General features: G+C 38.0%; 1 protein-coding gene across 6 annotated transcripts in view; it reads right to left on the reverse strand.

Moving 5' to 3' along the window:
* MTHFD2L (methylenetetrahydrofolate dehydrogenase (NADP+ dependent) 2 like) overlaps positions 1 to 21,011 on the reverse strand; it is a 127,809-nt gene that overhangs the window by 105,072 nt on the left and 1,726 nt on the right. For 4 of the 6 annotated variants that reach the window (XR_014311147.1, XM_082728596.1, XM_082728595.1 and 1 more), the window contains exons 2-3: positions 5,530 to 5,714; positions 4,630 to 4,752 (exon numbers count right to left, since the gene is read on the reverse strand). Coding sequence is in view for 5 of the 6 variants with exons in the window: in XM_082728596.1 (XP_082584722.1) it covers positions 4,630 to 4,752; positions 5,530 to 5,714 (308 nt within the window). In the remaining variant the exon portion in view is untranslated. Of the gene's footprint in view, positions 1 to 4,629; positions 4,753 to 5,529; positions 5,715 to 18,837; positions 19,733 to 20,241; positions 20,276 to 21,011 lie in introns of those variants that run through there. The other 2 variants (XM_082728593.1, XM_082728594.1) reach the window with 2 other exon arrangements.

Raw genomic sequence — 21,011 nt, forward strand, 5'->3', positions numbered from 1 at the left:
AATAACCTCCCTTTTCTAATCATGACATAATTTAGAATACAAATTATTAAGCAAATGATAGAAAACTAGAGGTGTGATCAATGAGAATCATCTCATTTGCTCATTTGCTCATTGTTTCACTGATTTGTTGCAATCGTCTTATCAAGACCTGGATGGGAGGGGGTATCTCAACCTGCTTCCACATAGCCAACCTACCAAAATGACTAAAGGAGTTCCATTTCTTCTGTAACATTTGGAAGCTGATGCTCGGGGCTTGATGAAGAAACCAGAAAGCAGTGTTTTTAACTCCTGCCCATACCAGTTGACCTTCATGATACTCAACTGACAACTGTGTGTATTTCTTACACTGTTTTTGCTGGTTCTTTCACAATAAATATGTACTTTAATTAAAAATAGTATAAACAAAAAATATATAATAAATAAAATACAATAAAATATAATAATAACAATGGAGTGTGAGAAGAAAACAGTTGCTATTTCTATAAAAACTAAATTGAATATTTTGGAAAAACTCTCAAGAACTAAAATGAATTAGTAAGGATAGCTACAGATAAGACAATCATGAATATTTGGAGGTCTTTTTTTTTAAGATTTGGAGATTTAAAAAATATTTTATTGGGGCGCCTGGGTGACTCAGTGGGTTAAAGCCTCTGCCTTCGGCTCGGGCCATGGTCTCGGAGTCCTGGGATCGAGTCCCGCACTGGGCTCTCTACTCAGTGGGGAGACTGCTTCCCCCTCTCTGTCTGCTTGTGATCTCTGTCTGTCAAATAAATAAATAAAATCTTTAAAAAAAAATCTTATCTATTTATCTATCTATTTATTTATTTAGAGAGCACAAACAGGCAGAGGGGAAGAAGGAGAGGGAGAGAATCCCAAGTAGACTCCACACTGAGTGCGGATCCTGAAGTGGGGCTCAATCTCACAACCATGAGATCATACCTGTGTCAAAATCAGGAGTCAGATGCTTAACTGACTGAGCCACCCAGAAGCCCCAAATTGGGAGATATTTTAAAATTCAATATGAATTTTCACTGAGATAGCTTCATCTCAAACTGAAAATGAGAGGCAATGAATCACAGGTATTATTAATGCCAGAAAATGATTCAAAATTCCAATCAGTAGGTTCCAAAGAGCTGTGGACCCCCATCAAAAGATAGATGAATGAATGAGTATTTAAATGATTTATGTTATAATACAATATTTAAGGTAAATACGCATTGTTTTATGATAACCAGTTTTTTCTGTGGATCAACATACCATATGTCCCAGTATCTTGTAGATTAAGTGGGGTAAGTAATATAGACGAGTCTCCTCATATATAAAATACAGAAGAAAATCCCTTCTCATAAGGCTGTCTTGAGGATTAGATAAAACTCTCCCTGTCAAGGAATAGTTGTCACACGGTACGGCACATTACTCATTGGCTAACACTGATGTGCTGGTGAGGGGTAACCTAATAGTTAAAAGAAATGGCATGAGGAGCCAGTCTTCTGGACTCACATCCTAGCTCAATTACTTACCAGCTCCAGCGGCCTTAAGGGAAGTGACTCAGCCACTCCTTGCTTAAAATCCTTCATTAGTAAAATGTCCATAATAGCTCCAACCCCTAAGGGTTATCATGAGGATTCAGTGAAGTAATACATGTAGAAGTGCCAAGACATAACAAATGCTTAATGTAATACATTTCAGCCAGTATTATTTTGCATATTAGCGACTTTTCAGCAAGATAGAGAATTGTCCTTTCTTGCGTCGCCTGGGTGGCTCAGGGGTTAAGCCCCCGCCTTCTGCCCAGGTAATGTTCTCAAGAGTCCTGGGATTGAGCCCGCATCGGGCTCCCTGCTTGGTGGGGAATCTGCTTCTCCCTCTGCCTGTGGCCCTGGTTGTGCTCTCTCCCTCTAGCTCTCTGGTCTATCTTTCTCTCTAATAAGTAAAGAAAAAAAGAGAGAGAATTGTCCTTTCTTGGAGCACCCAGATATTTGTTATTACCTTTGGTCCCTTTGCCTCTGTGCTTCTTACCATCTAAACTGAACACAGAACAAAGCAATTTATTTACTACAGACAGATCAACAGTGCCATCTAGTGGCAATTCGCCAAATGTGAAATGTTGCCCCAAAATGGTAAAATTTCTACAGACAGAAACTTAATTTTTAAGACAAACTCAATCCAATGTTTTAAATTTGTAAATTTACAAATTTGTGACATTTTTATAACTATTTTAATTCAATACAAAGACAGGTGGGAGAAATTTTTTTTAAAGATTTTATTTATTTATTTGACAGAGAGATCACAAGCAGGCAGAGAGGCAGGCAGAGAAAGAAAGGGGGAGGGAGGCTCCCCGCTGAGCAGAGAATCCGATGTGGGACTCGATCCCAGGACCCCGAGATCATGACCCGAGCTGAAGGCAGAGGCTTAACCCACCAAGGAACCCAGGTGCCCCCGGTGGGAGAAATTTAAAAAAACCAAACCACAAGAAGATTGCTTGGCATATAGAGAAAAAAAAAAAAAAGACTCTTTTTTAATATAAACCAAACAACTGGGTTTAAGCCCACTGCCGAATCTTTTGGGACCAATCTGTCATGTTAATAAACCACTCGGAATCAGAAATGTTAATTTCTGGTACAATTTGGACAGCACAAAACTTACATACTAAGGCAGTAAGTTCTACTGCGGGATAAAGTATCCTGTTAATACCATACAAAGATCTCATGCAATAGCACTATTGAGCTTTTGCTTTCTGCAAAATATACAGAATTCAAAATTACTGTCTTCTGTGCTCTACTGGCAGTCCTGACTGTACTCAGTTGAAATAGGTCTGAATTTCAGAGCCACCATTTAGTTAGAGAACACCAGTCATCAATAACACAGTGCAGATGTCAGATACTGCGGTAAATTAACTGAATAGTGATTATGTAAGAGCGGTCAGCCCTCTGGTCCTCCAATCACTATGTAAATAAAGATGAGCGTCGGTGAGAACATGTCACTGCCTTCCAATCTGTTGGTGACTGGTCACTGCTCATTCGTTATTCAGCTCAAACATAAGTGACAAATCATCCCTCCTTGTCTCGCAGCGAGCAGCTCATGAGACATTTCACAAAAATAGATCACTGACAAAGGGGAGTAACCTATAAAGGTCACAGGGCAGCAAAGAAAATGTGGCGACACTGGAAGTGAAGTGAGATGTGGACAGAAGGTCTGGAAATAGGGACAACAAAGCAAAGACAGCAGAGGCCTGGGCCCACTGGAAGGTAAGGACCATGAATGCAGAAGACAAGATGAAGCCACTTTGGGAGGATTCTAGTTGAGCGTAAATGGATTGTCCAAGAACTAGGTGATACTAGAATGTTGACATGGTGCCCTTTGGAGAAATGCGGCTGTGAGCCACAGGAGCTTAGTGAAGGCCAACTGTTTCCCACAAATGAAGAAGGTTCTTGTGACAAAAAGGATGACAATATCCCAGAGTAAGTGGGACCAGCATAAAGCATCACATTAAAGAAACTCTCAGGGATACTTCACAACTCTGAAAAAAAACTACAAACCCCAGGAAGATCGCTAGGCAAATGATTACAAAGGACAAAATGGAAGCTGACCCAAACTTAGAAAGGGATATACAGTCCAGTCCATCAAGGCACAGGAAAGACACCTGCCCTATACTGTATTTTAAGTTACATGATGAGAAGAAGGCAAGTTACTGTTCAACTCCACTGATCAAGTTTTTTGCAAAGAAATAACTTTAATTCTTAATGTTTCTAAGTTTATTTATTTGTTTTTTAGAGAGGAAGTGGGGAGGGGCAGAGGAAGAGGGGGAGAGAGAATCTTAAGCAGACTCCATGCCCAGTGTGGAGCCCTATGTGGGGCTCAATCTCACAAACCTGAGAACATGACCTGAGCCGAAATCAACAGTCAGACATGCAACTGACTGAGCCACCCAGATGCCCCTCGAAGTTTTTGGTTTCGTTTGGCTTTGCTTTTTAAAGATTTTATTTATTTATTTATTTGAATGAGAGAGAGAGTATGAAAGTGAGCAAGCATGAGAGAGGGAAGGTCAGAGGGAGAAGCAGACCCCCCCACTGAGCAGGGAGGCTGATGTAGGAGTTGATCCAAGGACCCCAGGATCATGACATGAGATGAAAGTAGTTGCTCAACCAAATGAGCCACCCAGGAGCCCAGCCCCTCAATGTTATTAATGTTTTAAATTATAGTATACTAAACAAATATTTGTCTTACTTTTTTTTTTTCATCTCCCTATACATTTATGAACCACAGTGAGTTAATGTTTTGGGAGAACATTTCAAAGGTCACAGAACAGCTGTTATTTTTCCTATTGATTTTTAAGATCGGTTCACCTGGTTTCAGCTTACACACTCATTTTTATGGTCTTGCACTACTTTGTAAAGTGAGGACTGCATGCAATTTTTGCCTAAATTTTTCTTTCACAAGTTTCAGTCATTGTAAGCATAAGTCATTTGGGATTTGTCAACAATGACGTGTTGACATTTGTCAACAATTACATGCTAATAGCTAGTCCCTTCATGACTGTATTTACTAAATTACTTGTGGTGTCACAATACAATGTCAAAAGATGCCTTTTAATCTAAAACCAAAGCAGTCATGTAGAAGAGCCTTAGGTACCTGGTAGTGGCAACTGAACTAATATACCACTGACTCTTGGGTCCAGATTCAGTTGATCAGTTATGTCCAAAAGTTCTTCCTGAGAAACATCCTTAGGTTTTAGAATGATCTCACTACAGATTCCTGGAAGAAAAACAAATACGGAAAGTCACTTGACTAACGAAGATGTGGTTTTCTATTCCTGGTATCTTACACGGTATGCAATTAGTTTCTTCTGCTCCCGTCCAACTGGAAGGAAAGGCCCTTCTACAAAATGATGTTCAAAGCACCATTAAAAGGGATTTCTCACATAGAGCAGATGTCTTCTTATGATGCACATGGGTTCTTTTGGCCCAATAGCCCATTGCATTTATTGATGATAAGCTAGTGTTAGTGGATTTGAATACAGTAAAGATACCAATATAGCAGAGTGAACTGGCCAGATTTATTATCTGATTCAACTAGATATAATAAAATTGGGCCTTTTAAAAATAATCGCAATATAGTTGACATACAAATATTACAACCTGGTACAAGCTGGTGATTTGACAAGTCTATTCATTTTGCTGTGTCATCACAAGTGCAGCTACCACCTGTCACCAGACAACCCTATTGCAATACCATTGACCAAATTCCCTATGCTGTGCCTAAAAATGGGCCCTTTAGATGTGCAGTGTTACCCTGACATGTCACCACAGCATCTGAAGTCACGCTGAGTGAATGCAGGAGCAAAGTTGAAGAAAAAGATTAAGAAATGAACATAAACTTTGGTAATGAATCTCTAACAATAATAGTTAAAAACAGTAAATGTTATTCAAATAGCACTTATTTGACAATTATCAATGATAATTATCACATTTGAAGTGTGATACTTCCAGAACACGTGATTTAGTAACAAGAACAACGAAAATGCATCCCCACCTACAGCAGAGGCGGCTCTGATCTTCTTCCTGACGTACGTATGACTTGCTGGGTTATCCCCCACCAAAATGATACTGAGGTGAGGTCTTCTGTTCCCAAGGGAAATCCATGACTCCACACCTCTCTGTATTTCTTTCTGGATTTGTTTGGCCATTTCAGTTCCTGAGATAATAACGGCATCGTGTCTGTGGAAAACAAAAGAATAAGTGCAGTACAAAATTCAATAAGGAACAGTCAGTCACATCAAGGTAAGAGGTACAAGTGTGAACTACCCATCTACAACTGTTCAAGTAAGCAGCCATCAATCAGTCCCAGAAAGGCAAAAAGAAATGTGTATACTGAAAGGGCTTTCTTGCTCTTTGTGATCTCAAAGTTAAAAGTGGTGAATTCAGGTTACTCTTACTGTGTATTCATTTTTCTTAAGGTACCTGATAAAGTGTAAGATGGTTCTTTCTTCCTCCTGCCCCTGTCCTTTTACTATTGAAAGGCCTGGTGAAAGCAACATCTGTATGTAGCACATGATTATTTCACAAACACCAAAGGCAGATCAACAAATATCAAGAATAAAGGAAAAGGAAGAAGGGGAAGAAGCAGAAGAGGAAAAGGAGAAAAGGAAAGCTTATAGCACCTGAATTCTTTCCAGCACGTGTACACTTTTTATTTTCTAATAGGGGCAGGCATCATGAGTATCAACCAGCACAAACAAAATGCAAATTTGCTACACCTTTCAAATAAGTCAACTGTCCTTTCTAAGGGGTTGGTGTATATATATATATACACATATATGTATATGTATATGTATATGTGTGTATGTGTATACCAAGAATATTCCATTTCAGTCTCAAGAATATTCAAGAATATTCCATTTCAGTCTCAAGAATATTCAAGAATGTTCCATTTCAGTCTGACACCAGTGATCCACAGTGTCCATCCAAGTTCCGACAATTTTGACAAGAACATTGTTCTACCAAGAAGTGATTCTGAAATGTGGTCTATAGATACAAACACTAAAATTGCCTGAGAAGCTTGGTGAACTTGCAGATTCCTACCCCATGATTCGGAACAGTCTGGAAATCTTCAAGTCTAACAAATCCCCAGACATTCTTGGGCATGACCGTGTTTGAAAACCACTTCTTCATTTCAACACAAAAGTATAGTTTTGAAATAATCATTCCCATAGGTAAACAATTGAGGAAATAAACTGATGAAACAATACAACTTTATAACTGTAGGTAAACTGAATTTTGTTTCTAATATATCTACTTTTCACTAAAAATCCCATAGCTTTCAAGTCAAGGAAAATTATGACAAATTCAGTGTATCAATCTTGCTCCACTGTCCTAATTTTATAATAGCTTTATTGAAGTATAGCTTTATTGAAGTATCTGACATATACGGCACATATTAAAGTGTGCTATTTGGTGTTTTACTATACGTGTATACTTGGGAAACTGTCATCACAATCAAGCAAATGAAACCCTCAAAAGAATCCTGGTGCTCCATTGTAATCTCACCATTCCGCCATTCTTGCCACACTCCCTTCCCTATCCCCAGGCAACCCCTGATCTGCTTTCTGTCACTATACATTAGTTTGAATTATCATTAATTTTACAAAAATGGAATCATGCACTACATGCTCCATTTTATCCAGCTACTTTCACTCAGCATAATTAAGAGTCATTCATGTTGCTGCTCATTTCTTCTTATTGCGGAGTAGTTTTCCGTTGTATGGATATATCAAAATTTGTTTATCTGCTCAATTGCTGATGGATATCTGGGTTGTTGCCAGTATTTAGTCATGGCAAATAAAGCTATAATAAACACTCATGCACAAGCCACTGTATGCACATATTTTCTCTTGAGCAAATGTCTAGGAGCAGAATGGCTGGTTCGTATGATAGGTATGTTTACATTTGTTTTTTTGTTGTTTTGTTTTATTTAAAGATTTTATTTATTTATCAGAGAGAGAGAGGGGGAGAGAGCGAGCACAGGCAGACAGAATGGCAGGCAGAGGCAGAGGGAGAAGCAGGCTCCCTGCTGAGCAAGGAGCCCGATGTGGGACTCGATCCCAGGATGCTGGGATCATGACCTGAGCCGAAGGCAGCTGCTCAACCAACTGAGCCACCCAGGCGTCCCGGTATGTTTACATTTGTAAGAATCTCTCAATCTGTTTTCCATAGTGGTTGTACCATTTTACATTTGTACAGCCAGTACATAAGAGTTCCAGTTGCTCCACATACTTGCCATAACTTGGCAAGGCTGGTCGTTCCAATTTTAGACATTCAGTGGGCTATGTGGTGGTATCTCATTGTGCTGCTAATTTGCATTCTCATAATGAATAATAATGCTACCCACCTATTCAGGTACTTACTTATCATCTACCTCAACTCTTTGGTGAACTGTGTAATTTCATGTTTTGCCTAACGTTCTATAGGTTGTTTCCTTATTACTGAGTTTTGAGAGTTATTCATAACTACTAGGCTCAAGTCCTTTACCAATATATGATTTGAAATATTTTCTCCTAGTCTGTGCTTTGCCTTTTCATTCTCTTAATTGTGTCTTTGGGAGATCGGTTCTCAATTTTGATGTTCTTCATTCAGTTTTCCTTTCATGGGGCATGCCTTTGGTGATGTGTATAAAAAAGCTTTGTCTAAATCAAGGTCACAAAGGTTTTCTTCAATGTTTCCTCCTGGAAGTATTATGGGTTCAGGTTACACATTTAGTTCTATGACTTATTTCTATCACCAGTCTATTGGGACTTTATATCAGGATATTGTCAAATGCTTTTTTTATGTGTCTATAGAGATAATTATAAGATCACATGTTTTTTCGGTTTTAGTCTGTTAATATGATGAATTACATTGATTGATTTTCAAATGTTAAATCAGTGTGGCATTCCTGGGATAAACCTCACTTGGCCATAATGTACCTATCCTTTCTAGATATTGGGGATTTCACCTAAAATTTTGTAAAATTTTTTGTATCTCTGTGCATGAGAGGTGTTTGTCTATTTTTCTTGTGATGTCTTTGGTATGGTGTTGGTATCAGTGTGATGCTCCCTTCATCGAATGAGTTAGGAAATATCCCATCTTCTTCAAATTTCCACAAGAGTTTGTCCAGAATTGGTATTATCTCTTCCTTAAATGTTTGGTAGAATTAACCCATGAAGCCATTTAGTCCTGGAGCTTTCACTGTGGAAAGTTTTAAAACTGCAAATTTAAGTTCTTTAATATAGAGGGCTATTTATGGTTATTTATTATTTCTTGAGTGAGCTTTTATAATTTATGTCTTTGTACATTCTAATATTAGTACACCATATTATAGACTAAATCAAGATACAATACTTATTTCTGAGTTTAAATTTTTATCTTCAAGATTAGATAACAAACTTTTTTTACTATTTACTATGAATTTCTAGTACCCATATTTTACTAATTTATTTAAGTGACCTTTTAATTCTAAGAGAACTAGGTCCTCTTACATTAGAAAATACTAAAGGCTGCAGATATGGCAACTTATTCCAGCATGACTCATTTCTAAGAGATGGTAAAAAATAAATACTTTCCGGGGCACCTGGGTGGCTCAGTGGGTTAAAGCCTCTGCCTTAGGCTCAGGTCATGATCTCAGGGTCCTGGGATCGAGCCCCACATCGGGCTCTCTGCTCAGTGGGGAACCTGCTTTCCTCTCTCTCTTTGCCTGTCTGTCTACTTGTGTTCTCTCTCTCTGTGTGTCAAATACATACATACATACATACATACATACAAACATACATACTTTCCATAAATTAAATTGTGTCAGCAATATTCAGTTGGGGTGAAATACTATATAGAAGTGGTTTATCTGCTAATATACTAGAATTCACTTTTATCATTAAAAACATGTATTTGTGTTTTAAATTACAAAATCACCTGAGCTCTATGTTACATTTTATAGCACATGCATAGAAATGCTGCTGCTGACGTCTTTTATTAGCTGATTCTCTGTTACACACAATAATTGGTTCAAAGGCTGCTGTGAAACTGGCAATCACCAAACAAAATCCAGGATGATTATGCCTTAGAATATTAAAAAGCTGTGTGACCCTAAGAATGGCATAAACTCATTCCTCGTTTCCATAGAGACAATCTACATACAGATTAAATTTGACTGTACCCTGTATGTTGGGATCTGAGAGAGTGACAGGGCTTACTTTATAGCACTGATGTGCTAAGTGAGCTTGCTAATTATAGCTGACATGTTATAGCCTGGCTGAGTTGGTGTTTATGGGCAAACACCCAGGAGACTGCCACCCAATTTAAAATAGGATCTTTGAGGATTTTTCGTAGCAGCTGGTTCAGCCCATCAATTCCCTCAGTCCCTGCAGAGCCTCAGCAAGCCTGGTTCGGGGGGAGATAAGACATAAGGATAAACGAAGCAACCTGGTATTAGTGGAGGCCTAAAGTGTGGATGCCCGTACCAGTCCACATGCTGGAAGACCAGTAAACACACATATTCCCTGGCTCACATAGTCTTCAGTGCATAAGAAAATGAGATTTGTCAACATGAGGATTGTTGAAAAATATTGACTATCAATAACAGTGCAAATATTCAGGCACAGAAGCACACAGCTCCTAAGAGTTCTCCCTGGCTCAAGTCAATCTCTGCCAATCCACTTTCCATACTGCAGCCAGAGTGGTTTTCCAATGTAATCATGCCAGTTCTCTGTTAAAACTCCTTACTTCAAGCTCCTTGTTTATTAATTTAATTAATAACAACTGAAAACGTCCTATCTACCAGGCACTATTCTAGGAAATATAAATAGCAGTACACAAAACAAACTGCCCACTTTCATGGGAACTATAATCTAGATGAAGACAGTTGTTTTTTTTTTTTTTTTAAAGAAGACAAATTATTAAAAGGCAAATATTTAACATATCATGTGTGAAAAACAGAGGGAAAGGGCATATCTGGAAGCCAGAGCTGTCATTTTAAGGACTTCATTCATTCATTCATTCAAAGAGAATGTGGGCATAAGTGTGAGCAGGGGGAGAGGCAAAGGGAGACAGAGAGAGAGAAGCTCCAGCAGACTCTGCCGAGCACAAGCTGACTCAGGACTCAACCTCAAGACTCGGAGACCATGACCTGAGCCAAAACCAAGAGTTGGACACTTAACCAGGCACAGGGCTTAAGGAAGTACAGAGCAGTACTTTAGGCAGGAGTGTGCCTGGCACAGTTGATGAATGGCAAGAAGGTTAGTGGCTGCTGTAGAAGCAAATGTACCAGGACAGGACACAAGTCAAAGAAGTCATGGAATATCAGATCACATGAGGTCCCGCAGACCTTCAAAAGGATGTCAGCTTCCACCGTGAGGTAGGAAGCCATTTGGTGATTTTGCGTAGTGCTATGATCCGATTTTCATTATTCAATCACTGGTGAAAATGTGGAAGACAGACTGTGGGAGCAAGAGGGGAACGGGGGCACCAGTAAGAGGCGAGTGCGGTATCCCAGGCAAGAGATGAGGGGGCTTTGGACAATGAGGGTAGGAGTGTAGGTGCAAAGTAGTCTGAATCTGAGTTAATTCGGAGCATGGAGCCACTGGATTTACCGAAAGTAGGTGCAGAGGATAAGGAAAAGAAGTCAAATATGATTTCAAAATTTTTGACCAAAAAAACTAAGAAAAGGCAATTTTTTTTTTAATTTTTATTTATTTGACAGAGATCAAGAGTAGGCAGAGAGGCAGGCAGAGAGAGGGGAACAGGCTCCCTGCTTAGCAGAGAACCACAATGTGGTACTTGATCCCAGGACCCTGGGATCATGACCTGAGCTGAAGGCAGAGGCTTTAACCCACTGAGCCACCCAGGCACCCCAGAAAAGGCAGTTTTAACTAAAATCCAAATTTCCTGTAGCTTACATGCCCCTGCATGAGTTTTCTTTTGCCTCACTTCTAGAGAACACTACACTCGCCAAGTCCTACATGACACACAGCTGCCTTTCAACTTACCCACCGGGCCAGGTTGCGGTTTCTGGACCTTCACGTGCGCTACTCCCTCTTCCCGAAACACCCTTCTTTCTCCTTCTGACCTCCCCAACGTCCTAGCGCATCTGTTCCTCCTTTACTCCCATATATTCCTCAAGTCACAGCTTAGAAGGACCCCTGGGAAATGTTCTCTGACCCCTTCTCCCCGGGGAACTGCCTCTGCTATAAGGCCCCACAGCACCCAACTCTGACCCTTCTGTCCTGTGGCAAATCCTTGTTGAAACCAGGCCCAGGCCCCTATGCGTACACACTATACTCAAAGCTGTGTGGGGCAGGAAGTTGACAGTAACTACAATGCTCTTAGTATGTGTTACTAAATATTTATGGAATTATCAGAGTTGAATTGTTCGTTGTATTATAATTTGTTGGAATTCTTATGCTGCCACTGAAAAGAGTAACTCTAAAAACAGCAGTATTGTTATTTACAGCAGTGAAAAATATTCTGCATAAAGAGAAAAAATGAGATTAAAAATTGTAGGTACATAATTTTAATTTAAAATGTGCCACATACGGCTAAAGATGAAGAAGGAATATGTAACATCAAATGGTGGGAGGGAGTACTCTGGATATTTAGCCATCTTAAAATGTTTTTTAGATGTTATCCAAAGAGATCTTCTCGAACTATATTAAGAACAGATAGAAAATATCTATAAAACATATAAAAAGGAAAAATAATAATACAACTAACAACCTTACCACCCAGTTTACAGTATCACCATAACCACCAAAATCGTTCTGTAACCCTCTCCTACCCAAACCCTAGCCTCTCCCAGAGTTAAGCACAATCCTGAAATGTGGGTTGATGATTCCACTGCTTTCCTTTATCACCCAATGTGTGTAACTCTAAACATTAAAGATACACTAACATACATGATACATAAAGTAAAATATATACGTATGTTCCATAAAGGTATACGCACCAGAATGGAATCGCTGATTATAGGATATATATGTGTGTTCAATTTATGCCAACTTGTTTTCTAAAGCTGCTGCACTAGTTCGCCGGTCCCACCGGTCCGCCAGTGGGGTATAAAAGTTTCTGTTCTGCTTTCTTGATATTGTCAAAATTTTTAACTAATTAGTTAAATGGCATTTAATTGGGCTCATAATATCCATTTCCCTAATTACTAGAGGTTGAACGTCTTACAGGCTAATGGGCCATTTTGGGCTCCTCTTCTTTGGAACGACTTTTATTACTTTTGACCATTTTTCTAATGAATTATTAATCTGAGTCTAATTTGTAGGAGTTAATTACACATTCTGAACTGTAAACAACTAATCTTATATCAGGTCTTTGTATCAGGTATCACCATTATGTGGCTTGTCTTTTCATTTAGTTTATGATTACATGGGATGAAAAGTTCTTAATTCTAATGAAAAACTCAACCATTTTTGCCTCTGGTCTGCACAAAAAGTGCAAACTCAGACAAATTCCCATCATGATTCTATGACAGGACCCTCAGTTGGTGAAACAAACCAGCTAAGAAACTGCCAGGCACACTCCCTATAGACTACTACTTAAAATCCCACAGTGTTGTATTTAAGCACAGTAAAATCCCACAGTGTTGTATTCAAGGGTAAAGTGATTCTGGAGTCTCAGTGAAGAGCCACTTCTTTAGGACCCCATCACTCTGAGAGCAGGAATGCCCACTCTAATATTCTGACAGGGGGTCCAGTCCCTTTCAATATGAAGAAACCTGTGAAGCATATGTGCCCGAAACCCTTAGAGCTATGTGCAAACAAGCTATAACCCAGTACTAACTAAAGTGTGAATCAAAAACAAAATTAACCAAAAATGCCCACATAAACCCAGATACTGTAACTAAATTGCAAGCCTTATTAGGTTTATTCTAAAAAACAAAAACAGAAGAAAACAAGAACAAAAACAAAAACCCTCAGCATGGCAGAATGTACTCTCCTCACTGCCTGTGTCAGATTTTAAAAACAAATGTTTGAAAATTTATTTTGTGAATTAGCCTAAAAGGCCTAAGATTGTTTTTGTTCAAAATCTGTTGGAAACTGCTAATAAACACATTCAAAAAATACACCAAAAAAGGGGATTGAGATCTGTAACTTTTAGAGAATTGAACTGCAGGCACTGAAAACAAAGCTTACAAACAGAAATCATATCCCTTCAAAAGCAAGGGAAGAAATTTATCCTTTTAAAAGCATGAGAAGCAATATGAAAACTAGTTAACAATAATGGCTTAAGTGATACAAAAGCAATTCTGAAAGTCTATTGCTGTGGGTTGAATTGGGTCTCCCAAATCCTCATTCTTTGCACCTATGATTGTGACCTTATTTGAAAATAAGGTATTTGCGAATATAATGAAGATGTAGCATGAGGACAAGGTCATAGAGTGACCTCGTGGAGTAGAGTGGGCCCTTAATCCAACATGCCTGTCACCCCTATTAGAAAAGACGCAGAGACACCAACACAGAGAACTTCACGTGAAGACACGCAAGAAGATGGTCACGTGACCACAGAGGCCAAGATTGGAGCCTTGCAGCTACAGACCAAGGAAAACTAAGGACTGCCAGCAGGGAGAGGGAAGAACAGCAAGGTTCTGTGAGTACCCGGATTTCTATCTGCTGGCCTCCAGAAGTGGGAGGCTCAATTTCTGTTGCTTTAAACCATCTACTTTGTGGTACTGTGTTTATGGCAGCCTTAGTAAACAAATACGTCTATAATCCTAATTTAAAATATTCTAATTTGTGGAAAGAATCTTCTGATGGAGCAATTTTTCATGGAATACATTTATATTTTGGAATGTAATAACATAAAACTGAAAAGATGTGTAATTTTACTGCATCTAAACATGGGAAAATTTAAAAATAAACAAACATGACAAAATGTTTTAAAGTCCTAAAAAGAAACAACTTCTGTGATGACATTTAACGTATTTGCCAAAGAAAGACTGAAAGGAGACACAAAGACAGCAATTTTGAAAATATTTAGGCTAAAATATCTTCACATTCCAACATCAAAAAACTAGAATTGAGATTATGTTCCATTTAGCAGCTTGATCTGAGTGTCTGGCATCTATAGAGAAAGTACTTTGAAAACTAAAAGAACATTGTCTAAAGAAAAGAACAATTTAAAACTCCTAAAAAGAACTACAACAGCAAATTTAATTTTTACATTAAGCTTAAGATTTTATTTTTCCAAAAAATGATCAGTGTCAAGGTGTTAAAGATATAGCTAAGAAACTGAGTCAAGAATATGCAGCAAGAATTCAGGGTGTGTTGAAAGTTAATGGTCACATAATTAACATAAAAAATTGAATATAATAGAAAGATAAAAATTTCTCAATTGTTTTAATGTATAAGGATATAAATTACCTTTTAAAATGTTAATTTTGAAAACAGCTTTGAACAGTATGCTTTTATAGGTCCTAAAATATTTGTAAATCAGTAAAATATTCCAAATATGCAATTTTCATTACTTTTCAAAAATTTTTTTTTTAATATTTGAGAGAGAGAGAGGGAAAGAAGGAACTCAAGCAGGGGGAGGGGCAGAAGGAGAAGCACAAGCAGATTCCATGCTGAACAGGAAACCCAACAGTGGGGTGGGATCCCAGGACCTTGAAATCACAACCTGAGCAGAGGGCAGACACTTAACTGACTGAGCCACCCAGGCGCCCTATGAAATTTTCATTATTTTAACATCTCTTTTTACTCTTGAAAATGTGGTTTGGTCTAAAACTTATATAGTCACATTGCCATTAATACAAGGGCAGTCAATTTGACCCTAAGAGTCACACAATGCACCCTGTCATTACTAACTCAGGTGACATTTCCTGAATAGGTAATGTTGCAAGTGACCGCCAAAAAAGGCAGAACAAAGAGTTCTCCCTTTCAGTACTCTCCTCCCATTGCTGGGCTGGCACTAATGTGGCTTCATCAAAAAGCAATTAAATCACAGTAGGGGGTGGCGGGGGTATGAGTAGTAGGGCAGGATAATGCACTACAAATTACTTACCTCCAGCCAGAAATCAACCAGTTCACCATTAATAGTGTAAAAGGAGATTTCAAAATGGAGCAAGCAAGCCTAAGAAAGTCTCTTTAAAATTGTGTGGAAAGGCTATAGGAGGAATTTATGCAGGTCCTCACTGGAGAACTCATTTAACTTTTTGCCAGCTACGTGCCCTCAGCCTAGACTTAACCTCCTCACTTCAAATCCCTTATTTGTATATTACCCCAACCAATCCCAGTTAACCTACTTTCAATCGGTTTTGCATTGAGGACCTAAATAAGAACTGCACTTGTGACCTTTAACCTTTAAAATTCTGTCCCCTCTTTGTCTCCCTCAGTCAGATTTCTACCTGAATCTGGATCTCCAAAACTGCAATTTTAATTGCCCAAAAAAAAAAAAAAAAAAAAAATGCCTTTGCTTACATATCCAGTGAATTCTTTCTTGGTCATCAGGAGCTATATATAATGAGGTTGGATCCGTCACTTAACTGCTCTGAAAGGAATGCAATTTTCATTATCTATGTAATGGGAATGTTCCCTGTTTAACTTACAGAAAGGGATTTGGCTAAATGTTCACTGGCTGATTTGTAAAAATCACTCTAAGTGACAGATGGTGACATACACAAACCACCAAGGAGCCATCATTTCGTGTTGTTTGCAAGAGACTGCTTTTTTCTCTGTATTTTCCAGGAAATAAACCATAACCAACCTAATCTATGGGTACTAGAACAAAATGTAGTATTTAATTAACTAAAGCAAAGTAGCAAATAGAAGGAAAAAAAAAACACTACTTTTCTTGGGTATTAAAATACTCCTTCATAAAAGAGTAAAATAACCACAAATAAAATCTAGTCAATTTCTGCAGTACATTTAATGTGTATACATGGCTCTTTTTTCTGCATCTAGGTGTTACTATTATTTTCAACCACAACTTTAGAGCTGCAATGGATTGTTTTACGATCTATAAAGATGTTTTTAAAAAGTGTAATACAATCATTAGCAATTCAAATTTCTCTGCAGGTCATACCATAGCCTAATCACTATGTATCTCAGTCTCACCTAGAAATTTTCAGTCTGATTAGTACAACAGAAATGAAACCCAAGGGAACCAGGGCAAAATTATATATTGAATAAAACCAATCACTAGCACTAGGGAACCTTTCGAAATAAATTTTTTGAAAGTGAGCGAATGCTTAGGAATATCAAGTTTATGTAATTTTAAAAACATTTCATTTCCCATCCTAAATACTACACTTTAACACCTTAAAAGTTATTTTATCAGAAATTATACTTCTGTAAACCAATATAAACAAAACCTAAAGCCCAGTTCTCATTTTGCATAATTCTGTTATTCAATTTTGCAATTTATCTCTTTCAGGTCCCTAACCTGTAAATTAGAACATCAGAAGCTACCTAAACACTCATATTTAAATACCTGTGGTTTTTACTGGCAGTATCTCAAATACTTGCTAATATTACTGTGATTTGTTGCCAACATTTACAGCTGAAGAAAATGCTAAATTTTGTAGAGATTAGTGATCTCCTATCTGAGTTTAAGGATCCCCTAAAACATTTCATGAAGTCTCAGGTTAAGAAATAACCTTCACGGGGATGCCTGGGTATTTAAGTGGGTTAAGCATCTGCCTTCGGGTCAGGTCATGATCTCAAGGTCAGGGAGCCTGACTCCCCCTCTGCCTGCTGCACCCCCTGCTTGTACACCCCTGTTCTGACAAATAAATAAATTAAATCTTAAAAAAAAAAAAAAAGAAAAAAGAAAAAGTACCCTTCATTAAGGGACTCTGACAAGATAATTTTTAAGATTTATATGTGAAATTAGCTTTCCTGATTCAGAGAAGTTCTACGAGATGTAATGTTTTCAAAGAGGAACAACAGTGAGATACATCAATAATTAAAAATTGCTTATAGAGCAACGTACTGTGTGTATCATTAAAGTTCCCAAACCCTGTCACCATTTATTTACTGTTAACCTGGGCAAATTATTTGATTTCTCTAAGCCTCAATCACCCAACCTATTAGGAACAGTAATAGTCCACTTCAGCTGTTTTGAAGGTAAAATGATATACTAATGCAAAAAATCTCAGGAAAGAATTTAGCAGAATAAAGGTTCACTGAATACTAGTAAGATTTTATTTTTCAACAACACAACTGGATTAAAGGCAATTAATATTTATTGCAATTACTCATAAACAATCAAAGCAGGGCGGGCACATCTCTTTTTTTAATTCAATTAACTAATGCATAATGTATTATTAATTTCAGAAGCAGAGGTGATTCATCAACATTTTACAATACCTAGTGCCCTCATGTGCCCTTCTTAATGTCCATCACCCAGTTACCCAATCCCGCTACACCCCCTCCCTCCAGCAATCCTGTTTGTTTCTTATAATTAAGAGTCTCTTATTTTTTTTTTTAATTTATTTGACAGAGATCACAAGTAGGCAGAGGCAGGCAGAGAAAGAAAGGAGGAAGCAGGCTTCCCGCGGAGCAGAGAGCCCGATGTGGGGCCCAATCCCAGCACCCTGGGATCATGACTTGAGCCGAAGGCAGAGGCTTTAACCCACTGAGCCACCCAGGTGCCCCAAGAGTCTCTTAAGCTTTGTCTCTCTGATTTCGTCTTGTTTAATATGATCTCACTAATATGTGGAATTTAAGAAACAAAAGAGATACAGAAGAGACGGACATCTATTTCAAACTATATATGCCCTAACTTTAGAATTATAAATCTCTGGATAGTCTTTTGGTTCTAGGTACACTTTTTATTGTGAGTAATTACAGAAACCAACATAGATCATTGATCATTTTCAGATCATTAAGTGAACAAACCTTGCTGATATATTGACAAAGCATGACCTGAATCTGAGAATAAAATATCTGAGAGTAAAATATTTCATATGTTCTAAGAACTAGACCTGAATGATACCAAGATGGTTACGTAAGTTATGACCAACTGACTTAATGTAATATAACGCAGCCAACAAAATGTTAGTAAAAACAACATAGAAAATAGACATGATGTAATGTTAAGTGGCGCAGCTTGGGTAAGTGTTCTTGGATAACTCCCAACCTGAGTTCTTTGACACTAATTTAGGTTTAGAGTATGTTCCATTCTGACCACAAAGTTTTCTATCTTTTAAGTATTTAATCTGGTCCAAATGGCACCTAACAGCAAATCTCATTTATCACTAATCATTAATTTATCCCACTCAATTGACAGTTCAAATTTCTCCAAAGTGCCAAGCTCTTAAGCCTCCCTCTGTAATTTAATCATTTCCAAGCCAAACTATTTTAAAACCTACCACTGGACTCCACAGAATCCTAGGAGAGTATGTTACAATGGAAAATTATTAGTGTTTTTGTTTTTTCCTGCTTCTAATCATCCAATCAAGGTTTTAAAATGAAAAGATAACATCTGAAAAACAAAGATTCAGGTCATTAGAGAAACTGCTTAATTTTTCCAAACATCATGACTGAATAACAAGATTTGAGATTACTACTAGTCCTTTTTCATCTACTGACCCATTTTAATCAGAAAATTTATTTTGAAGACATTACATTAGAATACATTATCGCTGAACGGCTGAGACATAGACATAAAACTCAGATATAGATACTAAATGCTAAATCATGTAGGTTCTAAATTTAAAGTGACATTAAGAATTGCTTAGAGGGGCGCCTGGGTGGCTCAGGGGGTTAAAGCCTCTGCTTTAAGCTTGGGTCATGATCCCAGGGTCCTGGGATGGAGCCCTGCATCAGGCTCTCTGCTCAGTGGGGAGCCTGCTTCCCCCTCTAGCTGCCTGCCTCTCTGCCTACTTGTGATCTGTCAAATAAATAAATAAAATCTTAAAAAAAAAAAGCTATAGGTTGGACACAAAATTTTGCACATACTAAAAGGCATCATAGCAGGAGAAGGGGACAAAAGAGATCTGCCAAATTAATGACTTTAGCAATCACTTTCCAACAGGATAAACATGGAACCAATGCTTAGGATAGCCATTTAATTACTGAAAATGAATTCAGGCAGGATGACCTAAAGCAGCATTTGGAAAGTTCCTGTTGTAGGATACCTGCAAATCTACTTTGACCATGGCATTAATGTACAAGGTGCGTAACCTCGCTTTCAAATGGGAAAGGCTGCTGCCTAGCTGTGTACACTGAAAGCACTGGGCCAAAGATGCATTGATGTTCATAATCTAGTGACAGATCTAATTAATTGGAAGAACATATATTTACTATCAAAGAAATAAATAAGCCCTTATATTTGTTGCAGCTTATTGTTTCTTGAAATAAATTATCTAAACAGCTAAAACATTAAAAATAAAAAAAAATTAGTGATTAAAGTTTTACTATTTTTGCCTTTTTATGTGAGTTTACAAATCAAAATGTCACTAGATTATAAACATCAATGCCTGAACTCATTTTCAGTAATAAAAAGTGCTTTTTTATTTTTCATTTAAGGCTCTAGGTAGCTCAGAAACTGGCAATAAATCTGTTAATGTAGAACAGTCAATACTGGGGAAAGAGTTTATCAAACTCAAAGATAATTTTCAATAAAAATAACACTAAGGCTCAAATTTCAAGTCAATAGGATTGATGTCAGGTTAAACCACATTCACTATGAAGAACTAGACAACTAACGTGTAACTACATATTAAAAAAGATGACTGAGGATGGGGACAAGTGGGGAGGCAGACAGTGGCGACCTCTGGAAGATGGAATCTCTTCTCTCTGCTGGCCCTAGAAGAGAAAAGAGACACCAATAAGCATCAACACACTGTCCGAATACCTCCCCACCCGAGACCCAACAGTCCACAGGTGTTTCTCTACCTGACAGCCAACCTCACTTTCATATATGTTATTCAGAGCCAAGAGGATGTCAAAACCACCACCCTATCCAAACTTGATTAGCACTGCCTTAAGAAAATAAAAACTACCAAAAAATTATTGAAATTATTTCTTTTTACAGTCATAACCTATATCAAATGGGGGTCAAAGCAGCTGAATTCGAAGTAATACTTCTTTATAGTAAGCCTAGCTTTCCAGGGAGCCCTAGGTGGCTCACTTTGGCTCAGGTCATGACCCCAGGGTCCTGGATGGAGTCCCTTGCCCAGCTCCCAGCTCCATGGGGAGTGTGCTTACCCTTCCCCTATCTCTCCTCCTCCTTCCTTCTTTCTCTGACAAATAAATAAACAAAATCTTTAAAAAAAAAATAGCTTTTCAATTGTTGCGAGAACATTAATACAATTTAAAAGATTTGAATTATCCCTTTGCTCCTGCACATGTGTATGAAGCAAGTGGCTTCCAGGAAATGTTTGGGTTATAACTGTTGGACTCCCCATTCAATGTACATGGAGAGGATGGGGTGATGGGTTCTTTAGAGCAAGATGACAAAGGGAAATTCATCAATGTATACAACCTGGAAAAGGCTATCCTCATTCTGAAAAGAAGCCTTAAAACAACTGAAATTGAAAAA

This window comes from Mustela nivalis, assembly GCF_964662115.1.
Source record: "Mustela nivalis genome assembly, chromosome: 4".
NCBI classification, from domain to species: domain Eukaryota; kingdom Metazoa; phylum Chordata; class Mammalia; order Carnivora; family Mustelidae; genus Mustela; species Mustela nivalis.